General features: G+C 35.0%; 1 protein-coding gene and 1 non-coding gene across 2 annotated transcripts in view; one reads left to right on the top strand and one right to left on the bottom strand.

Moving 5' to 3' along the window:
- LOC111424637 (lost boys) overlaps positions 1 to 22,299 on the top strand; it is a 224,783-nt gene that overhangs the window by 631 nt on the left and 201,853 nt on the right. The window contains exon 2 of the mRNA XM_023058247.2: positions 66 to 191. Coding sequence (XP_022914015.1) covers positions 66 to 191 — 126 coding nt within the window. The remainder of the gene's footprint in view (positions 1 to 65; positions 192 to 22,299) is intronic.
- Positions 17,714 to 17,786, bottom strand: TRNAR-CCU (transfer RNA arginine (anticodon CCU)). The gene has a single exon. It is a non-coding gene; the product is annotated as a tRNA-Arg (tRNA).

A 22,299-nucleotide genomic window follows, 5' to 3' on the forward strand; every position in this document is an offset into this window, starting at 1 on the left:
ATACTTTGTATGAATTAAATTTAATTTATTTTTTTATTTATTAAGATTATTTACTTTGTTTTTAGAAAATGGTTTGTACGACAATTACCCCGACTATGCTACCTTACAACGAGACGGACGATTGGGAAAAGTGCTCATCTTTCGTTGGTGACCACTTGATATACGAAGCCCTGGAAGCACCAACCCTGATCGTAAGTTATGCATGACCTAACCGTGTCCGAACGCGCCCGTAAATAATTCAGACAATTTAAACGGGCGAGAGAACTGCACTTCTATCTACAGGGAGTGCAATAAAAATGTTGTCGATAAATATCAACATTTCTCCTTTTTTAGTTGGTTTAGAAAGTCTTTTTAAAATTTAAACTTTACTTTGGATAAAAGTGATATGAAAATAATTAAGATTTTGTGTGTTAACTCAAAATTATTAATTGGGTTAATATTATTTAACACATTTGCGTCATAAACTCAGATATGTCCGGATTTTTCCTGATCATTATGATCGAAGCGCAAATATGGGAGCTCACCTATACATTAATAAAGTATGTAGTAATATATACATAATTATTATCAGTGATCGAATTAAAAAGCACCAAAAAGGCATTAAATTTTGACAAAAGATCATTAAAAAGGTAAATTTTTTTTAATAAGGCATAAAATACCGAAAAGGGTATAAAAACTAATAATACACCAAAAAATGTGTATTTTGAACAAATTTATATAAAAAAGCCGAAAATGTGATCTAAAAAAATAGAATGCTGTTTTATTTTCATCAAAAATATAGCTATTTTCAAACCAAACTTTTTTTTATAAAAAAAACTACTAATCCCAAAACAAAACTAATTATTAAATGCTGTTCCATAAAATGTTCCATTGTAAAGTTATGTCTTCTATCACTTAATATATTCTTGTAAGCCGAAAAGTTTCTCTCTACGTCGACACTTGTAATTGGTGCATATTTGAATTTTGCAATTAATGCGGGCCATAATAAAATCTGTAACAATTATATCATTTAAAATTGATGAATTTTCTGTACTCTATTATCTAAAGATAAATCCTGCTTGTCAAGCGATTTTATAGAATCACTTACTTTATAATTATAATTGGTATTTATAAATGCCAAATTATTTTATAATTCTACTTCTTTTAATACAACCTGACAATCTTGTATTGCATTATTAGCTGTAGCTGGAAATGCATTTACTAATATTTTGAAACTGTCAAAGGTCTTTGTATACTATACGTCTAACCATGTTCCCCATCTTGTTAGAACTGGTTGTGGAGGGTAATGGGGTATTTGGTAATTTGAATATTTTTTATTTCCTGAATAACTTCTGTACACTGAATTAATATAATTCTTCCGAAAATGGCTTTCAACAAGAATGTTCAGTGTAACCGGAAGTTGATGCCATACATTGCCGTACTTATAGTGTATTGTTTCTTGATTTGGCTTTCAATTAGTTTTAGTTTTTTTCTGATGCAATGACGTTTTGACATGCTAAATTATGTGGTATTTTTTGCCACATTTAATCTTTTAAAAAAAAATTAATAGCGTCAATACATATCATAATTTTAAGTGTAAATAAAACTTTGGCAAAACAAGCGATGCTCATATTTCAATTCCTTGTAACTTTTAATCCATTCTTTATACTGTCACGCGAACAACTTAAGACAACGAAGATAACTGGAGACAACTAAAAGAATTGAAGACTCGATCAGTAAATACCGGGAATCCCACTTTAAATTTTTTATCTGATTTGTACAGGTTTCTAATTAGATTTTTTATGCCTATTTTTTAGGCATATTTTCTATAAATCCGAACTTTAATTATTATGTTATTCCATATTTAGAAACAAATACGAAATGTTCAAAATAAATATACAACAACTTAGCATTGACTAGAATTAACTTAATAATATCATTAGAACTAACACTAGACCTAGAAAGTTTTTGGTTTCTAGCCGAATTTTTCTAAATCTAGTATTAGTTCTAGTTTTAATTGTCATTCGGCGTTAGATTGATGTATGTTTTGATTGAACTAAAACTAGAACTAATAATTGACCTAGAACAAGAAAGTTTCGGGTTTAGAAATAAAAATACGTATATATATCTAACACTATTAGTAGAACTAACACTATTACTACAACTGACACTAGATCTAGAACTAGAAAGTGTGATGAAACTAGTGATGGTGCTGTTAGTTCTAATTAGACAATTTGATCATAGGGTTGTTGCGAGTTCAAGTGGTCTAGAAACTTATGGAGACGCTCTTTTCCATGCATCAGAAACTTTAGCTTTGGTATCCAATGACTCTTTTTTAACGCTTTTTTTTAAACATCTCCATGTAGAATTTGACGATTATCGGTGGCCTTTCGCATTGCTAGTAAAATATTCTCTTTGTCATTTCTTTTGAATGATGTAAATGATGAGTAGGTACTTAAAGATATTTACAATATATATAGGATGTTTTATTAGCTCACCATCAAACTTTAACATATGATAGCTAATCCAATTACCAAAAAAAAAATGTTAACCAAAATGTTAATAACCATTCGCAAAATGCTAACCGTTGCTGATTATCTCCTAGTAGAGCTTGCACATTCTGTTTACTATACGGATGAAGGACTTCGCGGTTCAATACGAGCTATGCAAAATTTTGACTTACATGTATGTTGTGTGCTATTCTTCGAGTGCTTATAGAAGGATTATCAATGAGAGCATTAATTACAACTTCTTCGTCCTCTACATTAACTACATGCAGTCGAATAGCTTTTGTTGGAGCAGGATTACCTGTTTCTCGAAGTCTTCTGAAAGAATCGCTAAAAACTGAATAATATGTATTTCTTGCCACATTTAATCTTTTAAAAAAAATTTAGTAGCGTCAAAAGATATCATAATTTTATGTGTAAATAAAACTTTGGCAAAACAAGCGATTTTCATATTTCAATTCCTTGTAATTTTAAATCCATTCTTTACACTGTCACGGGAACAACTTAAGACAACGAAGATAACTGAAGACAACTAAAAGAATTGTACATTCGATCAGTATCACTGAACAACAACTAAAACTAGAATTAACTTAATAACATCATTAGAACTAACACTCTTCAGATGCGCTACTAAACCCGAATATTTCTAGTTCTAGTATTAGTTCTAGTTTTAATTTTCATTCGGCGTTAGATTGATGTATATTTTGATTGAACTAAAGGTAGGACTAATAATTGACCTAGAACTAGAAAGTTTCGGGTTTAATCATCTTAAGAAACATACTGTTAAACCCTAGTTCTAGTTTTACATTAGCACTATCACTAGAACTAATACAAGACCTAGAACTAGAATCATTCGCGTTTAGCCGTCTTGAAAGACGTGCGGCTAAATCCGAATGTTTCTAGTTCTAAGGCCCAGTTTATTCACTTTTGGTTAAATTTAACTATCGGATATTTACCATAGTTACTGATCAAATAGCCAATCATGTGAGGTGAAATTACAGTAACCATGGACAATATCCAGTAGTTAAATGTAACCAAAGGTGAATAAACTGGGCCTAAGTTTAGTGTTAGCTCCGACCTTTTTCCAAGCAAAACTTTTCCTTCGCAAAACTACCCAATGCCTGTACTATTAAGCTATGTTGCATTTTATGTGGAACAGTGCAAATGCATAGTAGTTTCCTAACTATGTATACAACATTCATATATTGCTAGTTATATGAAATTCCCGCTATTAATAGACAGAACTAGATGTGTTAACTGTGTATAATAACCTAATGCTGAATAACAACTAAAATTAGAACTAACACTGGCCCTAAAACTAAAAACATTCGAGTTTAGCTGTGCATCTCTTAAGATGGCTAAACTCGAATGTTGCTAGTTCTGCATCTAGTGTTAGTTCTAATTAGTAAATTTGATCATGACGAGTTCAGGTGGACTAGAAACTTCTGGAGACGGTCTTGCCAGATCAGAACGCATAGCTTCGGTTTCAACGGACTCTCTATCTAGAAATTGACGATTACCAATGACAAAGGTGATCCCATGGCTGCCCTTGTCATTTCTTTTGAATAATGTAAATGGATTAAACACTTATTTTTCGATGAATACTTAAAGATATTTACAACATATAGTTGAAAATAATTATAATAAGAGAGAAGGTATACCGACATTAAATCCACCTGTATATACCGTTATATCGTTCGTTGAGTTGGTTTCGCGTTCGCCATTCTGGTCGCGGTTCACGGTTGAATCGCGAACACCTGACAACTCTGACAGATGTGTCTCCCGGTTGGTGAGCCGTGGGGTTTCCAAGGGGGGGCGGGAGGTACGAGGGGGCGGCATCGCCCCACGGGGGCAACGTTTCGTTCTTTCGCCGCGAGCGAGCGCCCGTCGGTTAATTGAACGATCATTACGCCGGCTGCGAGTCGCTCAGAGCGTCCGTCGATCGCTGGGTCGCCAATTTCACCCTCTTCCCTTCCCTACTGTTCTCGTCCAATTTCGGTATAAATTAAAGATGTCGTTCCCCGGTGCACGCAGTTTCAAACTCTCTTCCGTTTCCCCCCAATACCTACCCAATCCAAACCAAACCAACCCAACCCAATGATTTCTAATTTTAATGTTATTCTGTAACATAAATCCTGAAAAACAATGAAAAGATTCAAAAATTATTTAGGAATAAATGAGTTGAGTTGGTGTAATCAATTAAGTTCTGTATTTTCTCAATACTCTTTCCGGTATGTCATCCCCTCGTTTTTGAAGTGACACTAAACGTCCGCCAAGAGGGAAACGTGGAACGCTCGTAAAGCTTATACGGGCGCAGTGGGCGAATAAAATATACGACCGGGGAAATGCGATATTTGTAGTGGGGGTTATATTTATAAAGCTCGCATATAGAGTCGGTCGACAACCTGTTGAATTATATGAAACATTTGATCGTTTACAATTCGTGCGCGGCCCGAACCGGGATATAATACATTTTTCCGTTCACACCCCCGTGATTTTAATCCTACCCAAAGTTATCGATGCAATCGAATAGTAATTAATATTGTGATTGAAATCGGTGATTATATGATTTTAAATAACTCCAAGACCAGATATTTACGTTAAGTGATGATAATAAAATGAAAAGTAATTAAGTAGAAAAAGTTTGATTGATCCTGCGGGTTTTAATCGTTTATTAAAGAATATAAGACAAAGTGTCTAATTAAATTAAATATTTAAACGGCAATTTTATTTTATTATCTAATTGTAAAACAAGTAATATGTGGGTATTTTAACCGCTAACTGATTTAACGCTAAATATCTTGAAGTAAAAGTACCGTACGCGACAACCAGATGCCATTCTATGGTGATGATTTGTTGGAATTTTTCTTTATAAATCAAAATATTACTTATAAGATTTACTCATATAGGGTAGAGGAACCTGTTATGGCCACATTTAGTACTCTTCAACTTTTAAAATTCGGTATCTTAGTTAAAAATTGGAATATATGCGAGAAAAAAATCAAATTATTGTTTCTTAGCTCTTGCTGCATATAGGCACTTTCTATTTTATTTGTGTATCAAGTATTTTAAAACACAAGAATTTCCCCATTTATGGCCACCAAAACCGCTGTTATGGCCATAAAAGTTTCCGTTTATGGCCACCATAATTTGTTTGCGTAGAAATCAAACGCAATTCAGTACAATTTTTAAATTTTATTAGGCACATAATTACAACAAAAGTTACGGAGATGAATACATTTATTGTTTTTCAAATACGTCTACAACACTACAGAAAACAATCGTCATCTGGAAGAAGTTCTGGAAGCGTTCCAAGGATTTCTTCCTTTGCAATGGTACATTTGTCATTGTCCAACATTTTGAAATGTGTAGTCTGAAGCTTTTTAGACATTCTCCTTTAAACTCATCGTCAAACAACACACATAAAGTTTTTGCAACATACTTGTAATGGACCATACCTCTTTTTCCATCGCTCTTAAATGAAGCCAAAACTTAATCACCTTCCTGCAGGTCTGTAAGTCCATACATATCAATTGTTTCTTGATTTTCTGTCTCAATATCGTCAACATAGTCTAAGCTGCTCCCGCTTTCATTCCACTCTTCTTCATCCTCTTCTTCTTCTAAACAGGTTTTCTTTGTCTTCGTCTCCTTTGCCTTCTGCGCTTCCTCTACTTTATTTTTCTGAATTTCCCCTCTCTTCTTTCTCTCCATCTTCAGCTCTTCTTGATATTTCTTCTCTTTCTCTTTGAGTTCAAAATATTCCACCCATTTGTCAGACGTAACAACGCTTGGAGTATATTCTTTCTTCCTTTTTCGTACTGTTGGTTTATGGTGTGGCCAAGGAATGGCATCGTTGAACACTGAAGCAAGAGACCATTTAGGCGTGGCAAATATATTCGACGTTGTGGATGTTGATGGATTCAGCTCTGCTGTTGAAGTACAAATTCTGTAAATGTTGAGCAACAGCTTCATTCTCATTTTCGGAGGATAAGCCTTCTAGTTGACGAGGCAAACATTCTTGGTAGTTTGAAGTTTGGGGTGTTTGCACCTCAGTGACGATTTCATTAGAAGCTTCGCATTCTTGCATCACCTCTATCTCCGAAACTGAATTATTTAATATCGTTGGTAAAGTTTCTTGAAGGAGTGCAGGTTCCTGAATGGGAGGGCCGGGGCACTTGTTCCATCACTGTGTGCCTCAACTTCATTTGCTACCTCTAGCCAAAACAGCTTCAACACTGCCATCCCAATCATGGCTATCCTTTCTTGCATCTTTAAACTGTTGAAGAAGACCAGGATCAATTTTAAATTCAATGTATTTAAGATAAGGTTTCACATCCTCAACATCAGTTATTGTTTTAGCCTGTACTTCCCGAATAATCATTTTGGAAAAATCAACATTGTTGACATCAAGCATTGTAGGCTCATTATTAAATTTGATAATATCGCTGGAACATCTGCTTTTGAAATTTCCTTTCCATCATGATCAATGCGCCATTTGCGGACGGTCCTTTGCCACATCTTCGTTAGTGGTCCAAACACAGCTACATCGAGTGGCTGTAAGATATGAGTAGAGTTTGGGTAAAGTGCCACAAGTACAATTTTGTTTTCACGACAAAATCGACTAAGTTCCAAACTCATATGAGATCGATGACCATCAAGGAATACTATAACAGGGAATGTTGTCGATTTCTTCTTTAAAAATGGCAAAAAAACCTCAAAGAAACTTTCTGATGTCATCCAACCATTTTCTGTTTTGCCAATACCCCATTCGATATGAGCTGCTGCCACTAAACTTGCAGGAAGTCGCTCGTATTTGTATACGGTAATAGGTAGAACAAACTACCCGCATGCATTGACCGAAAATAAAGTTGCCACATTCTCTTTGTCCGAATTTGTAGATTCATTGTAAACATTTTGTCCTCTTAGTCCGATAATGAATCCTCTTTTTGGACCCAAAAACGGAGAACAGGATGTCTATTTAGAAAAGAAGTAAACCACTTTTTGCCGGGCTTGTTGTTGGAAAATGGAGTTTTCATATTGGAATAATCAACGATCTTCTTGACTGAGTATAGAAGACTCTCCTTATCAACTTATCAACAAAATCAACACCCCAATTTTCGCAGTCTTTTCCCAAAACAGAATCAGGTCCACAGTAACGCTTCGATTCAACTGGACTCTTTCCCGAGATTTTGTTGCGTAGAGTGGTACGTGGTTCATGGAATTCATTGCTGGCTCTGAACACAGGCATTCCATTTTCTATAGCCTTCAACGCCTGGGAGACTTTTAATGGAGAGTACTGGAAACGTTTCTTTTTATTTTTCTCAGCCATGGTAATAGAGTCTTGTAATTAAAACAAATAAAACAGAGTTGTTCAAAATCCACTAAAGCATCAAATTTAACAGAATGGCCATAACTGGCAAACTTCACAAAATTCACTATAATGGAAAATATTTTAACTGGAGATACTACGTGTCAAATAATGACCATTGACCAAAAATAACCTTATTCAAAATCACATCGTTTTCGAAATGAAGGTCTACAATGTTCCAGAAAAAAAATCATTTTTCATCTTTAAAAAATTAAAAAAATTTAGAATCGTCATTTTAGCACATTTTTTCGATTCTTCAATACTTTCTATGTAAACAACGGACTATGTATTCACCCTTCGTAACGATTAAGTTAATATTTTTCGAAATATTTAAAGTTAAATGAAACTCTTATTATTATTTATTTATTGTTTATTTTATAATGTACAAAATTAAAAAAACACTTAACAAATGTTCAATGTGACCCCCATTAACCTCAATAAGTTTAGTAATTTGTGCTAAAGGATCTTCTAACTTTAAAAAATATGTTTGGCTGGTTGGCAACAAAATGAGCAGAATTGACTACTTGCTGCCATAGTTCCTGACGATTATTTATTTCTTGTGAGTATACCAGTGATTTCATATAGCCCCAGAAATGGAAATCTAACGGAATATAATCAGGAGTTCTATGCGGCTACGGAAATTCACTACCCCTCCCAATCCAACGATAGGGAAATTGCTGATCTAGATAGTTTCGTCAGAGGATAATGAGGGGATGGTCCATCTTGCATGAACCACATATCTCTCCTTTGGTTAAGTGGAAGTTCTTCTAGCTCGTCGAAAAGTGAAATTTGCAGAAACTGCAAATACGAGTTACCATTCCATATTTGCTGGCAATTCATAAGGAACCAACAGACTATCTCCAAAAATACCGCACCATACATTTATCTTAAATTCTTGGTGAAAATATGATTCTCGGAATAGATGTTGACTTTCCATATCCTAGCTGTGGCTATTTCACCAGTTGAAGACTCCTCTACGTGTAAAAATGGCCTCGTTGGTAAAAAGAATGTTTTTAATAAAATTTCCATTTAATTTTTTCTATTTAATATCCACTGAGCAAAATTTAATCGTAAAGGATAATCTCTAGGCAATAAGTTTTGTACGGATGTAAAGTGGTAAGGCCGTAGATTTTCTTGTTTCAGTAATCGAAAAACTGTTGTTTATTATCTTGGTGGGCTCTCCATGTCATTTTATTGTCAAGTGTGATGCCCAGATATTTGACTTCTTTTGACTACACCAATGGAGTATTAGCAAGGGATGGCATTCTGGGCTTGCCAAACTTCCTCATTCATGTAAAAAGAATCAACTCTATCTTCTTAGGATTCACAGAGACTCTTTGTTCGTCACACCAAGTCTCTATCAATTTGAAAGCTACTTGCATCTTATCAAAAAGCACGTTTATGTACTTGCCTTTGATGAGAATAGTTAAATCATCTGCGTAACCAACTGTAGTAAAGTTGGCTTCAGTGAGGTGTTTCAAGAGGCTATCCAGGGTGAGGTTACACAAAAGTGGGAATAGTACACCCCCTTGTGGACAGCCTCGAGTAACTCCTCCTTGGAGACTAACATCGCCAGCCCAGTTTCTTCATTTATTTTATTAACTAACTTTTGCGGCGAAGAGGAAATACGCCTTTGGTTGACCCTGAGCGGGCAATTCATTGAATGCGCATTCTTCTTTGCCTGTGTTTTAACACACCAAACGAAATCGTTTATTGTCCAGGAAGTCAATTATTGCGTTTTGATTGTTGCATGGTTTTACAGGCTAAATCGAAAATTTATTCAAAGTTTGTCACTACATTATGTTGAAATTGACCTTCAAAATTCTTATAAAGATTGAAAGCTTAACTAAGCTTAACTATCCTATGTTTAAGACTGTTCTCAATCCAACCACAAAGAGTCGGTGGAACATTATGTTCTAACAAGGCATCGTTAATACCAGAGAAAGTTATTACCCTCTATATCTATGCAAACACCCAGGGCGGACTCCTTTAGGTCCAGCGATCCACCACCAACAAACCTGGTCACTGAGTGAAGAGCAATTAGTGTGGACTTGTCCTGAGTGTAAATGTGTTGATTAGGGTTTACTGGTTTAGTTGGAAGACAGAATATACCGCTTTTGTTGTTAGGTCTCTGATGGATTCCATGTTAATTTTTTCTTTAGATATGTTTTTTTGGTATCTTCTTCTTCTATATGTTTATCCGTTGTTTACAGATTACTAAGAAATGGTCGGATCCTAAATTAGCCAAGGTCAAACTTCTCATCTCCAGTATTTGAGTTGGCCCTATTCGATATCATGTAGTTTATCGTAAAATTTTGTTATCGAGAATTCTGCCATGTGATTCTGTGGTATACACCCATCATAAGTAGTTTCTCATTTGCTGAGCACAGTTCATTTTCTAGACTTCCAAAGGATGTGTTCTTGCTTTTGCTATTATCCGGACGTACATTCTTATGACTCTAATGGGACTTTAACGACTGTTTCATTTACGTTTTATATGATAGATTTCTTTCTTTATTGTATTATTATCTTGATAAGGTTCATAATATAAAAGAAAAAAGACAGCTAAATCCGAATGTTTCTAATTCTACGTCTAGTGTTAGTTCTACTTTTGGTTCAAGAAAAATATACAACAATTTAGCACCGAATAAAGCAACTTGGGCAATAACCCAGGAAAGCATCATAAAAATACAATACAATTAACAGGGGCTGACTACAGCAAGCAAATAATAAAATAAAAGTTGCAAGATGTTACAACAAAGAACGCACGATTACAAACTATGGTAATGCCATCGGCAAGCATTCCAAGTCATCGAAATTGTCAGATATTCATCAATGTTATAGAAACTTTTAAATCCATGGTAGAGCCTTATTTTAGTTTTAAGCTGCTTATCATCAAGGACCTCGACACGCTCGGGCAGCGTCGCGACGTCTCGAACAATTGCAAAAATACACTTATTTAACTTCTTGACCAAGCTAAGCACATGATTCTCCCACGTTAGCTTGGAATCAAGTATTACTCCTAGACATTTAACTTGGCTGAGTAAGATTTGGTGGAATTACTTCAATGATTTAGTCTTGGATGCGTTCACCGTAAGATTATTAGAGTCAAACCAAGATAGGATGCTCCGGGTAGACACAATTTCATCAAGAGTATTGAAATCAGAGCGGTTGATGTATCATCTGCATACAATCCGAGGCAAGCAGCTAGGTATACCATTAATAAATGTTAAAAACAGCAACGGACCAAGTACAGATCCTTATGAGATTTCGTATTTGACTATAATTTTATCAGAAGTCCGGTTATTGAAAGAAAGATAGTGTGTATGCCCCGAAAATTAAGACTTAAGCAGTAGAATACTGGGTACACTAAAATTGTGAGCTTTTAATTTTAGCAACAATAACTGGTAGTTAACACAGTCGAAAGTCTTGGTCAAATCTAAAAGAGATATCTCAGTCAGCAAATTGGTTTCAAAACCAATTTGTATGTCTTGTGTAAAGTGTTTGTCAGCTATTAGTCTTTACTTTACACTTTTATGTTTGTCGACCCTACTATATGTATATTAGCATAGTTTAGGACATTATATTCCAGCACGCTGTTCGTATTATCTCCACTTCTGTTTTCTGCTTACTTTCCGATGGTGATTTCTAAATCTGTGAGCACACAATAGCTTTCACTCCTGACAACCCTTCTCCTTTATCCGGACTGGGGCCAGCAATGATATCATTTTGTCCATTACAATATTAAAGAAAGATGAAATCAAACTATCTTCCTGGCGGATTCCTGTAAGTATTTATTGTAATTCCTGTTGTGTACTTTTTGTTGAGTTCTTCAATAACTCTAATATAATAAAGGCTAATATCGTTTTCTTGTAGAATTATGACTACATCATTAAGTCTCACCCTAGACAACTGATTTACTTAGTTGTATTTTATTAATAACGAAATCTACTTTATACTATTTATTATTGATATAACCTGAGTCATCACAAATACAAAAACTGTGAATAAAATCTCTGAATCTACTACTCATTAAAAGTGGTTATCTAATTTTACATGTGGTTAACTTAAATTTACCTCAAGACAGGAATACAGCAAAAAAGAAGAAAAACGAGTTTCCCGTATGGGCAAATCTCGTAAGATAACGTAAACAGCAAATCCCCTAAACTCCTCGATAAGCTCGTTGTTCGTAATTTATTTGATAACTCGCCCGGAAACTTTCCCGGTTCGCACTCGACAAAGAAGGCGGAGTGCCAGAGAGAGATAGGTTATAATGGCACGTTCCGGACTCTTCTCAAAGTTTTAAAACTATTAAGTCCGCCCACCTGTTCGCTTTGGGAATCGTGGGCCATTTGAATCCTACTACATGGAGACGTATTATTGCTGCCCATTCAATGTGACCCTATTTCCGGACGGCCACTTTATTAATTTTGACCGTTTATTTTATGAAAACGCCCTCTCGTTGACGATTTTCCCCCTTGCTTTATATTACAGATAATAACTCCGCATTGAGGGAGAACAATGTATTCAGTGGATTTGTAGAGTTACTCTTTATACGCTTTGAATGCTTTCTTTATTGGTTATATTGCTACTACAGTAAAACGTCGATGTAATGGATCTCGTTAGAACGGACAAAATACTTTTAAGTCTATACTTTTATTAATATTATCTATTGAATCTATTCAAATTGCTCTATTCCAGGTTCATAGAAAAACTCGGGGTATTTCCCGAGTTGTCTATATGATGTATAAATCAAGAACCGTGGTTCTAGTTTTAACTGTTATTTAGCGCTAGATTGTTGTATAGTTTTATTAAACTAAGGCCCACTTTTACCATCCTCCTGGTAAACTATCTAGAGGATAGTTGCCATGGTTATGGCGATTTTAAGCGTTCTCATTGGCTAAGAACTGGATTTATCTATCGGATAAATTTATCAGGAGGTGGTAAAAGTGGGCCTAAAAGAACTAACACTAGACCTAGAACTAGAAACATTCGAGTTTAGCCGTTTTAAAAGACGTACGGCTAAACTCGATCAAGATATTTAATTTATATTATGAAGCTTTAATCTCAAACTAACAACATTACAACACACGAATAGAATAAATTAAGCATTTGCTAGTGAAAGTGTGAAATAGTAGTTGATTACCTATACGTGACGTCACGAACGGGCCTACGAGCTGTGCTCCTGTTCGCGGGATGTAGCAATCCTCTAGTAGATTGCTAATCTAACTACCGTCCTTAGTATAAATATAAATCCAAGTACACTGAACGCAACGGTGTGGATAACTGTCCGAATTTGTGTGCATTAAAATTATTCATTCAAACAGTTTAACCCTAGATTACTGGACTGTTTTCTATGAACGTTAATATTGAACTTAAACGAAAATACACCACTTTTCAAAAAGAATAGGGTAATGTCATCTTAAGTAACCTGAAAGATTTGTATGACGTCACAATCAAAGTGTAATAGTGTCAGCAGCAGCTACCTGAAAACCATAAGTTAATAAGAGTCGAGATGAACAGACGTGCTTTTGTGTGCTACAAGAGAGCATTGTTATAAAAAAACCATAAGTAAAGTCGGAATTATAATTTTGTACATTTTATTTTTATTTTGTTATTTATTGAAATGTAAAAATATTGTAAAAGTCAAGTTTATAAAGACGAGGCATATTTTCTCTATTCCTTTGGACATTGAAATTCATCGTCTAAATTTATTAAGTAATAATTTGTGATGTTGAAAAACAATACCGTGGCTCTCTCAAAAATGTGTTTGTTACTTTGAGTGGTCCACCTTTTGTTTTGTAACCCTAAGTGGACCGTGTATGTTTTTTCATTTTTAATGCTAAATTACCATTTTTATGGATATAAACTGACATTAAACTGGTTTTAACCTATCTTTTATTAAAAGAAGCCAGACGTGTTGGAAAATAAACAGCTGCTGCGCGTGGTAGCGTGATCACCGTGGCTTTGGCTGTCAGTGCTAATGGGAACTCAATGCCACCTTTCTTGTTGTTCAACAAAGTTAGAATGCCTCAAGGTATCATGGATTACTATTATTATTACATATTATTAAGTAAGATGTATTGTTACTTAAGCCTTCCAAAATTTAAGGGCAAATGCAGGTCCTTTATGAATCTTAGTATTACCTTAAGGTGTTGTTCCTTTATGTCGGTAGGCGTCAGGTGAAATTTTGTGTCTTAGACATCCTCTGGCGATACATTCACACAGTATGTTTATATGTTCAGCACCTTTTCCTCACCTCGACTAACAATAAGTGGGAGTATCAGTTTAATTTACTGTCTAGTATTACCCTAGGTATTTGACTCGGTTTTGAGGTTAATAGTTCTGCCTTCAATGGCGGGTGCTTTCAGTTATAACTTCCTTCTTCGGGACTATTTCGACTATGTTTGGATTAATGCTGAGCCCATTGCTTCTGCACGAAGTGCTAGTAAGTAGTAGGGCTTTCTGCTCTAGTTGGGTTATAATAGTGTCATATTTACCTTGAATTGTGGTCACCAGGTCAATAGCATAACCGTGAATCATGAATCCATTTTTTGTTGAGGTGTTCATCAAGTTATCAACTACCAAGCACCATAGGAGAGGTGCAAACACTCCCCCTTGGGGGCATCTTCTAAGTGCCTTAATAGTCAACGACTCGCCTCCCAGACTGGCTGTGATCTGCCGACCTGTCGAACTAGTCGTCGACGGATGTATGTCTTTTACGTTTAAAGCTTTCTCTATGGATTTCTACGAGGTGTTATCAAAAGCACCCTCTATGTCTATGAAAGCACATAGGGCTATCTCTTTGGTTGCAATTGTCTCCTCTAAAATGCTTGTTAAAGCATGGAGAGCAGTAATTGCTGATTTTACTTTCTGATAGGCATGAAGTGGATTAGTGACCAGCGCTCCATTCCTAAGCTATTGTTCGATTATCCTTTTGAGGAGAAATGAAGTTAGGCTAGTTGGTCTGTATGTATGCCTTTTGATAGACGTTTGAATGCCTACCATCTTTAGGTATAAATGCCATCTTTACTTTCCTCCATAATGAAGGGATATTATTACTGGGAGGAGGTCTTCTATGCCTTTTTGCAAAAAAGTAGGCAGAATTCCATCCCCTCCAGGTGATTTTAGAGTAGGGAAGTGCTCAGTGAGAGCTCCAGCGATTCCTTAGCATGCTCAGTGTATCAAAGTATCATGGATAATGCTACTCATAAATTTGACTTTTTTTGGAAGATCAAAATTTCTTTCTGCCAAATAAAAAATCGTAGATCTCATGCCATAAAAAGTTATCTAGTGATATAAACTAACTATTGATATACATATTATAAAACTACGAGTAATCTTCTTCCACAAAAAAGTTTTTTCGAATCTGTTCTTAGGCGGTCCCCTCAAGACGACATTGCCCTATTTGTTATAAGAAAAAGTAAAAATTACAATCAATTTCTTTAATGCTTTAGCACAACAATAATGAGATAGTATTAAGAGCAATTTTTATAATATACTGACTTCCATAAAAATTGCAACACCTAGAATTTGTTGACCGATTTTATTGAAATCTAATATAATAAAATCTAGCTAGTAGTTTGGCTCTTTTTTTTGTTTTTTCCTTTACATTTAGTAACAATAAATTTGAAGAAATAAACAAATCAGTGTGTAATTAACTGTCAATTTTGCAAATTATTCTTCACAATTTCCATCTGAACTTGGGAATAATACCAAGAGTACATCAACATCAACATTTTTCCCAATTGACTGATTTTGAACGTGGCCGTATTATTGGCATGAGAGAGGCCGTACTTTCGCTAAAAGAAATTGCTCGTCGTGTAAGCCGAAATGTTACAACGGTATTGAGATGTTGGTCCAAATGATCCGAGGAAGGGGTGCAACAACGTCTCCCTGGATCTGGACGTCCCCGCAGACTACAGATCGCTAAGAACGTCGTAGCAGGTCACCCTTGGTTTTCATTGATGGCTACTTAAACGCCGCTCGTTATATTACCAATGTGCTAGAATCCGTTGCGCTTCCATATCTTCAGGGACTGGAAAATCCCATTTTCCAATAGTATATTGCGCGCCCTTATACGGCAATGGCTTCAACACGTTTTTTGGAAGAAGCTAACATTACCTTCCTCCCATGGCTTGCTCGGTCGCCTGATTTGTCGTCCATTGAACAAGTATGAGATGAGATCGGTAGGCGACTGGATAATTTACCACACCCTCCAGATAACTTACACGATTTCCGGATGCGGATTCAAGAAGCTTGGGTTGATATACCACAGGCAGCTATAGATCTCTTGATTGATAGCATGCCACGCCGTCTAAATGAGTGCATTACAAATCAAGTGTTGCATTCTTTATGGAAGTCAGTATATATTATACATCGTACAAATATTGTCTCTGTGCTCATTACAACTAGCATATTTACACTGTTTATACTATGTGGTGGTAATACGTCATTTTCTACTTGGGCAGTAAAAACAAGTTTCTGTTTGATTATATTTTGGCGAATATTGGGACGTAAAGTGCTAATCTGTCACATCCATGGTTCAGCCAGATAGTGACTAAAATCAATCATATATTAATACCTATTTAATGATTTTTTATTATATTTTAAACAATTTGTTTTATCATTAAATTCACTCAATTCTGATTCTTTGTTATTTACTTCCCAGTCACTGTGACTGTGTTCAAAAGATTCGGGATCACTCCCTTCGCCATTCATTATTCGTTGTACTTTTTCATCTATTTCCTTTTGCGTGATTTTTTTTTTGTTTGAAAGACATTTTTCTGTGAAATGTGAAAATTTATTTGAAAGCACTATTACAAAAGTCCAGAAATCGCGTACACTGAAAATTTTTATGTTGGCTATGGACACTACGTAAATACTGGACTTTCGTAAAATTTAAGACTGAAGTCTAAAATAATCAGCAACGCAGTCGAATTTGTAAACAATGCATCCACCACTTACTATCTAAAGACAGTAATGAAGCAAGAGGTAATCAAGCACTCAAAGACTTAAGTGATGAGAGTAGACGAATTTTTACGAAATTTATATATTTACGAGTATCCAGTAATCTAGGCTTATAGTACAAATTAAAAATTTTTTATTCGCCGGACTTTTGGCTAAAACAGACACTCTCTTCCTTGTATTAGTCCGTTATACTGTATTTACATCAATTTGATTCATGTAGGGTATTAAGAAAACTTTTTAATTGACTTATTAAATATAGTTGGGAACAAAACATGAATCATTTGGTTGTGACATTTCATGTTAATTCAACTACTCAATAATCCTGACATGGTCCCCATTTGACAAATTGCTGCCAATTGGGATCAGATTCGGAAGTATTATAGCATTGAAGAGAGTGGCGACGAATGCTAGTAAATACTGCACATAATAATAATATTCGATCGACAATCGACATATTTAACAACGCATTCATAACAGAATTACGTGCAGTTGTAACTGTTTCGAGGAGAGAGCGGTGGGCGAATGAATGAGACTCGCTCCATTCCGTTCTCTCCATTGGGTTCGTTCTTGTCTAGTTCACCGATATAAACCGATCTCGTGCCGTGCTGTTGTCGTACAATGCGGTTATTGCACACAGATGTGCATTTGACGGTTACCACGTGGGACGGACGCCGATGGTTTACAAAGTACTTGGATGCCATGTCGAATTGGATAATGATTGCAGCTAATGCTTAATCCCAAACTCTCTTTTGGTATGATTTCATAACGTTATTGCAGATATAATTAGGTGTTTTTATGGTTTAACAAAAAGAAATGATTTAACCAAAAAAAATTTTTTGTTTTTGTTTATTTAAATAAAAGTTATGTTAGATAAAAAAGCTGATTTCATTACCCCTGGTGGGACTCGAACCCACAGTCCCCGGCTTAGGAGGCCGATGCCTTATCCATTAGGCCACAGGGGCTGGTGAAATACGTTTTCTTAAAACGGTATATTGCACTAAAAATTTGTTTAAATTTAGTACAATTTCATGAAGATAATTTGTCATATCCGCTGCATTTATCATTGCCATTTTAATGCTTTATATTTCCAAATATTTTGTGAAGTACTCCATTAGTGGATTTTGCAGTTAATTGGATTTTGTACCACTTCGCAAGCCAGGTGCGCAGAAGAATTTACATAAATCTGCAGTACAGATGCAACAGCTGCTAAGGCATATCCGATTATGCTTAATAACTTCATTGGGGAAATAGAAAAGAAGGTGTACTGGATTAAGACGAAAATACCTATGTCAGAATAGATATTTGATTCTCATTGGGGAAATGAAAATTCTATAGTCAAGTAGGCATCTAAGTAGTAAAATCACGTTGTTGAGTTATCATCTAGATTCTTATTTATAATACATATATAATATTAGGTTAATCTTTTCAAGGCACTTCTTTCGGTTTCCTAATGGTGTCGTGCAGTTTCTTCTTCTCCATCATCATCTACTTCATTTTCTTCTTCCTTATTTTTTAAATCTATCAAGCTTCTTCAGATAATAATTCAGATTAGATAATCCAAAGATATGAATTTGACAATATGCAATTTTCTGTATACTTTGTTACATGCTTTATGACCTTCCCCCAATTGATAAGATAGCATTTTTAGAAAGAACATACATCTTTATATGCTAAGAACCTGAATTTGGAAATCTGTCATTAGATGAGATAGATCTGGCTAAGCATAGGTAAGCATCAGCCATTGACAGTTTTTTGATGGGGAATAATATGTAAAGTGACTTTCAAGAGTATGGTGGACAAATTAGGATTTAAGGCACCAGGTGCACTTGACCTCCATAAGCTATTACCAAATTGAAATTCTCAGTTCTGCGAAGAGTAAAAAAAAGAACGAATCTGAAGGTGTTGACTTAACTGCTTAAGATTTAATCTTTTCAAGCTGCATCATTTTCGTGGTCAGAATTTATCCTCCGTCTCCATGTCCACTTCTTTCTCTATTTTTGAATGTCATTATTTTCTTCGTCCTCTTTCTTATCTTTAAAATTTATCAAGCTTCTTCAGATAATAATTCAGATTAAATAATCCAAAGATACGAATAAATCACTAATTATGTTTTTTGCACAACCTTTTTAGTGCAATTTTCTGTATACTTTGTTGCACGCTTTATGGCCTTCTCCCAATTGATGAGATAGCACTTTTAGAAACAACATAAATCTTAACATTGATTTGTGAAGTGTGCTTTTGGTTCAAACCTGTATAATGCGGTGATATACCTGAATTTTCAAAATCCTTGTGGTTCTAGATTTTGTTCTGATTGGGTTGGGTTGGGCTGCGTTTCAAGAACTTCCGAACCAACATGAAGCGAGTAAATTCCTCGTAATTCTTGGGATAGACTCATTTTGAATTGCCATTGTGGTTAGTTTTTGTCACTGCATTGATGATAGTCTGGTTCTAGCTTGTCACCAGATTACCAAAAAGGATGCATTTAACATTACCAGAAAATCTTGCGTTAATCAAACTACAACGGTTTCCATTTCCAAATATGTTGTGAAGTACTCTATTAATGGGAATTGCAGTAAATTGGGTTTTGTACCACCTCGCAAGCATTTCAAGCTAGATGAGCAAAAGAATTTATATAAATTTGCAGTGTAGATATAACAGCTGCTAAGGCTTATCCGATTATGCTTAATAACTTCATTGGGGAAATAGAAAAGAAGGTGTACTGGATTAAGACGAAAATACCTATGTCAGAATAGATATTTGGTTCTCATTGGGGAAATGAAAATTCTATAGTCAAGTAGGCATCTAAGTAGTAAAATCACGTTGTTGAGTTATCATCTAGATTCTTATTTATAATACGAACATGATTTCCAGAACCAGAAGAAAAGAGTGACATGGGATAAACTGTTAGCTAGATGTTGATATGGCTTAAAATCTGAGTTTGCAAATCTATCATTAAATAGAGAAGAAGATAGAAGATAAATCTGGGTAAGCATAGATAAGCATCTATCATTTGAGACACCAGGTGGTATCTAATCGCGATGCTTAGCTGTACTACCAAATTGAAAATCTGGTAAATTCGTTCTTCGAAGAATAAGAAAAAGAATCTAAAGGTTAATCTTTTCAAGGCACTTCTTTCTGTTTCCTAATGGTGTTCTGCAGTTTCTTCTTCCCCATCATTATCTACTTCATTTTCTTCTTCCTTATTTTTAAAATCTATCAAGCTTCTTCAGATAATAATTCAGATTAGATAATCGAAAGATATGAATTTGACAATATGCAATTTTCTGTATACTTTGTTGCACGCTTTATGACCTTCTCCCAATTGATGAGATAGCACTTTTAGAAAGAACATACATCTTTATATGCTAAGAACCTGAATTTGGAAATCTGTCATTAGATGGGGTAGATCTGGCTAAGCATAGGTAAGCATCAGCCATTGGCAGTTTTTTGATGGGGAATAATATGTAAAGTAACTTTCAAGAGTATAGTGGATAAATTAGGATTTAAGGCACCAGGTGCACTTGACCTCCATAAGCGATTACCAAATTGAAATTCTCAGTTCTGCGAAGAGTAAAAAAAAGAACGAATCTGAAAGTGTTGACTTAACTGTTTAAGATTTAATCTTTTCAAGCTGCATCATTTTCGTGGTCAGAATTTATCCTCCGTCTCCATGTCCACTTCTTTCTCTATTTTTGAATGTTGTCCTTCAGTGTCTTCTTTTCCATCATCTTCCACATCATTATTTTCTTCCTCCTCTTCCTTATCTTTAAAATTTATCAAGCTTCTTCAGATAATAATTCAGATTAGATAATCCAAAGATACGAATAAATCACTAATTATGTTTTTTGCACAACCTTTTTAATGCAATTTTCTGTATACTTTGTTGCACGCTTTATGGCCTTCTCCCATTTGATGAGATAGCACTTTTAGAAACAACATAAATCTTAGCATTGATTTGTGAAGTGTGCTTTTGGTTCAAACCTGTATAATGCAGTGATATACCTGAATTTTCAAAATCCTTGTGGTTCTAGATTTTGTTCTGATTAGGTTGGGTTGGGCTGCGTTTCATGAACTTCCGAACCAACATGAAGCGAGTAAATTCCTCATAATTCTTGGGATAGACTCATTTCGAATTGCCATTGTGGTTAGTTTTTGTCACTGCATTGATGATAGTCTGCTTCTAGCTTGTCACCAAATTACCAGAAAAGATGCATTTAACATTACCAGAAAATCTTGCGCTAATCAAACTACAACGGTTTCCATTTCCAAATATGTTGTGAAGTACTCTATTAATGGAAATTGCAGTAAATTGGGTTTTGTACCACTTCGCAAGCATTTCAAGTCAGATGAGCAAAAGAATTTTTATAAATTTGCAGTGTAGATATAACAGCTGCTAAGGCATATCCGATTATGCTTAATAACTTCATTGAGGAAAAAGAAAAGAAGGTGTATTGGATCAAGACGAAGATACTATTATTTCAGCTTAGGTATAAATGCAGGTGTTCGATTCTCAACATGATTTCCAGAACCGGAAGAAAATAGTAACATAGGATAAATTGTTAGGTATATGTTTATATGCTTAAACCTGAATTTGGAAATCTATCATTAGATGAGAGAGATCTGGCTAAGCATAGGTAAGCATCAGCCATTGACAGAGTTTTAATGGGGAATAATAAGTAAAGTGATTTTCAATAGTCTTCTTTTCCTTTCTGTTATTCCTGTCCTTCAACGTGTAATGGTAATATCTCACCTTCTGGTTGTTTTATTTATATGTTACACACGTTAAAACAAATTCCGATTAACATATATTTTTTCCAATAGTCTAGTGGACAAATTAGGATTTGAGGCACCAGGTGCACTTGACCTAAATTTATCACCTCCATTAGCGATTACCAAATTGAAATTCTCAGTTCTGCGAAGAATAAGAAAAAAAAAAAGAATCTGAAGGTGTTGACTTAACTGCTTGAGATTTAATCTTTTCAAGCTGCATCATTTTCGTGGTCAAAATTTAACCTTCGTCTCCACGTCCACTTCTTTCTCTATTTTTGAATTTTGTCCTTCAGTTTCTCCTTCTCCATCATCTTCCACTTCATTATCTTCATCCTTATCTTTAAAATCTATGAAGCTTCTTCAGATAATATAATTCAGATTAGATAATCCAAAGATATAAATAAATCACAAATTATGTTTTTGCACAACTTTTTTTCGTGCAATTTTCTGTATATTTTGTTGCACGCTTTATGGCCTTCTCCCAATTGATGATATAGCACTTTTAGAAACAACATAAATCTTTGCATTGATTTGCGAAGTGTATTTTTGGTTCAAACCTGTGTAATGCAGTGATATGGGTTGAATTTTCAAAATCCTTGTAATTCTGGATTTTGTTCTGGTTGGGTTGGGACTCATTTCGAATTGCCATTGTGATTAGTTTTTATCACTGCATTGTTGATGGTCTGCTTCTAGCTTGTAGTCTTC

This window comes from Onthophagus taurus, chromosome 7 (genome assembly GCF_036711975.1).
Source record: "Onthophagus taurus isolate NC chromosome 7, IU_Otau_3.0, whole genome shotgun sequence".
NCBI classification, from domain to species: Eukaryota; Metazoa; Arthropoda; class Insecta; order Coleoptera; family Scarabaeidae; genus Onthophagus; species Onthophagus taurus.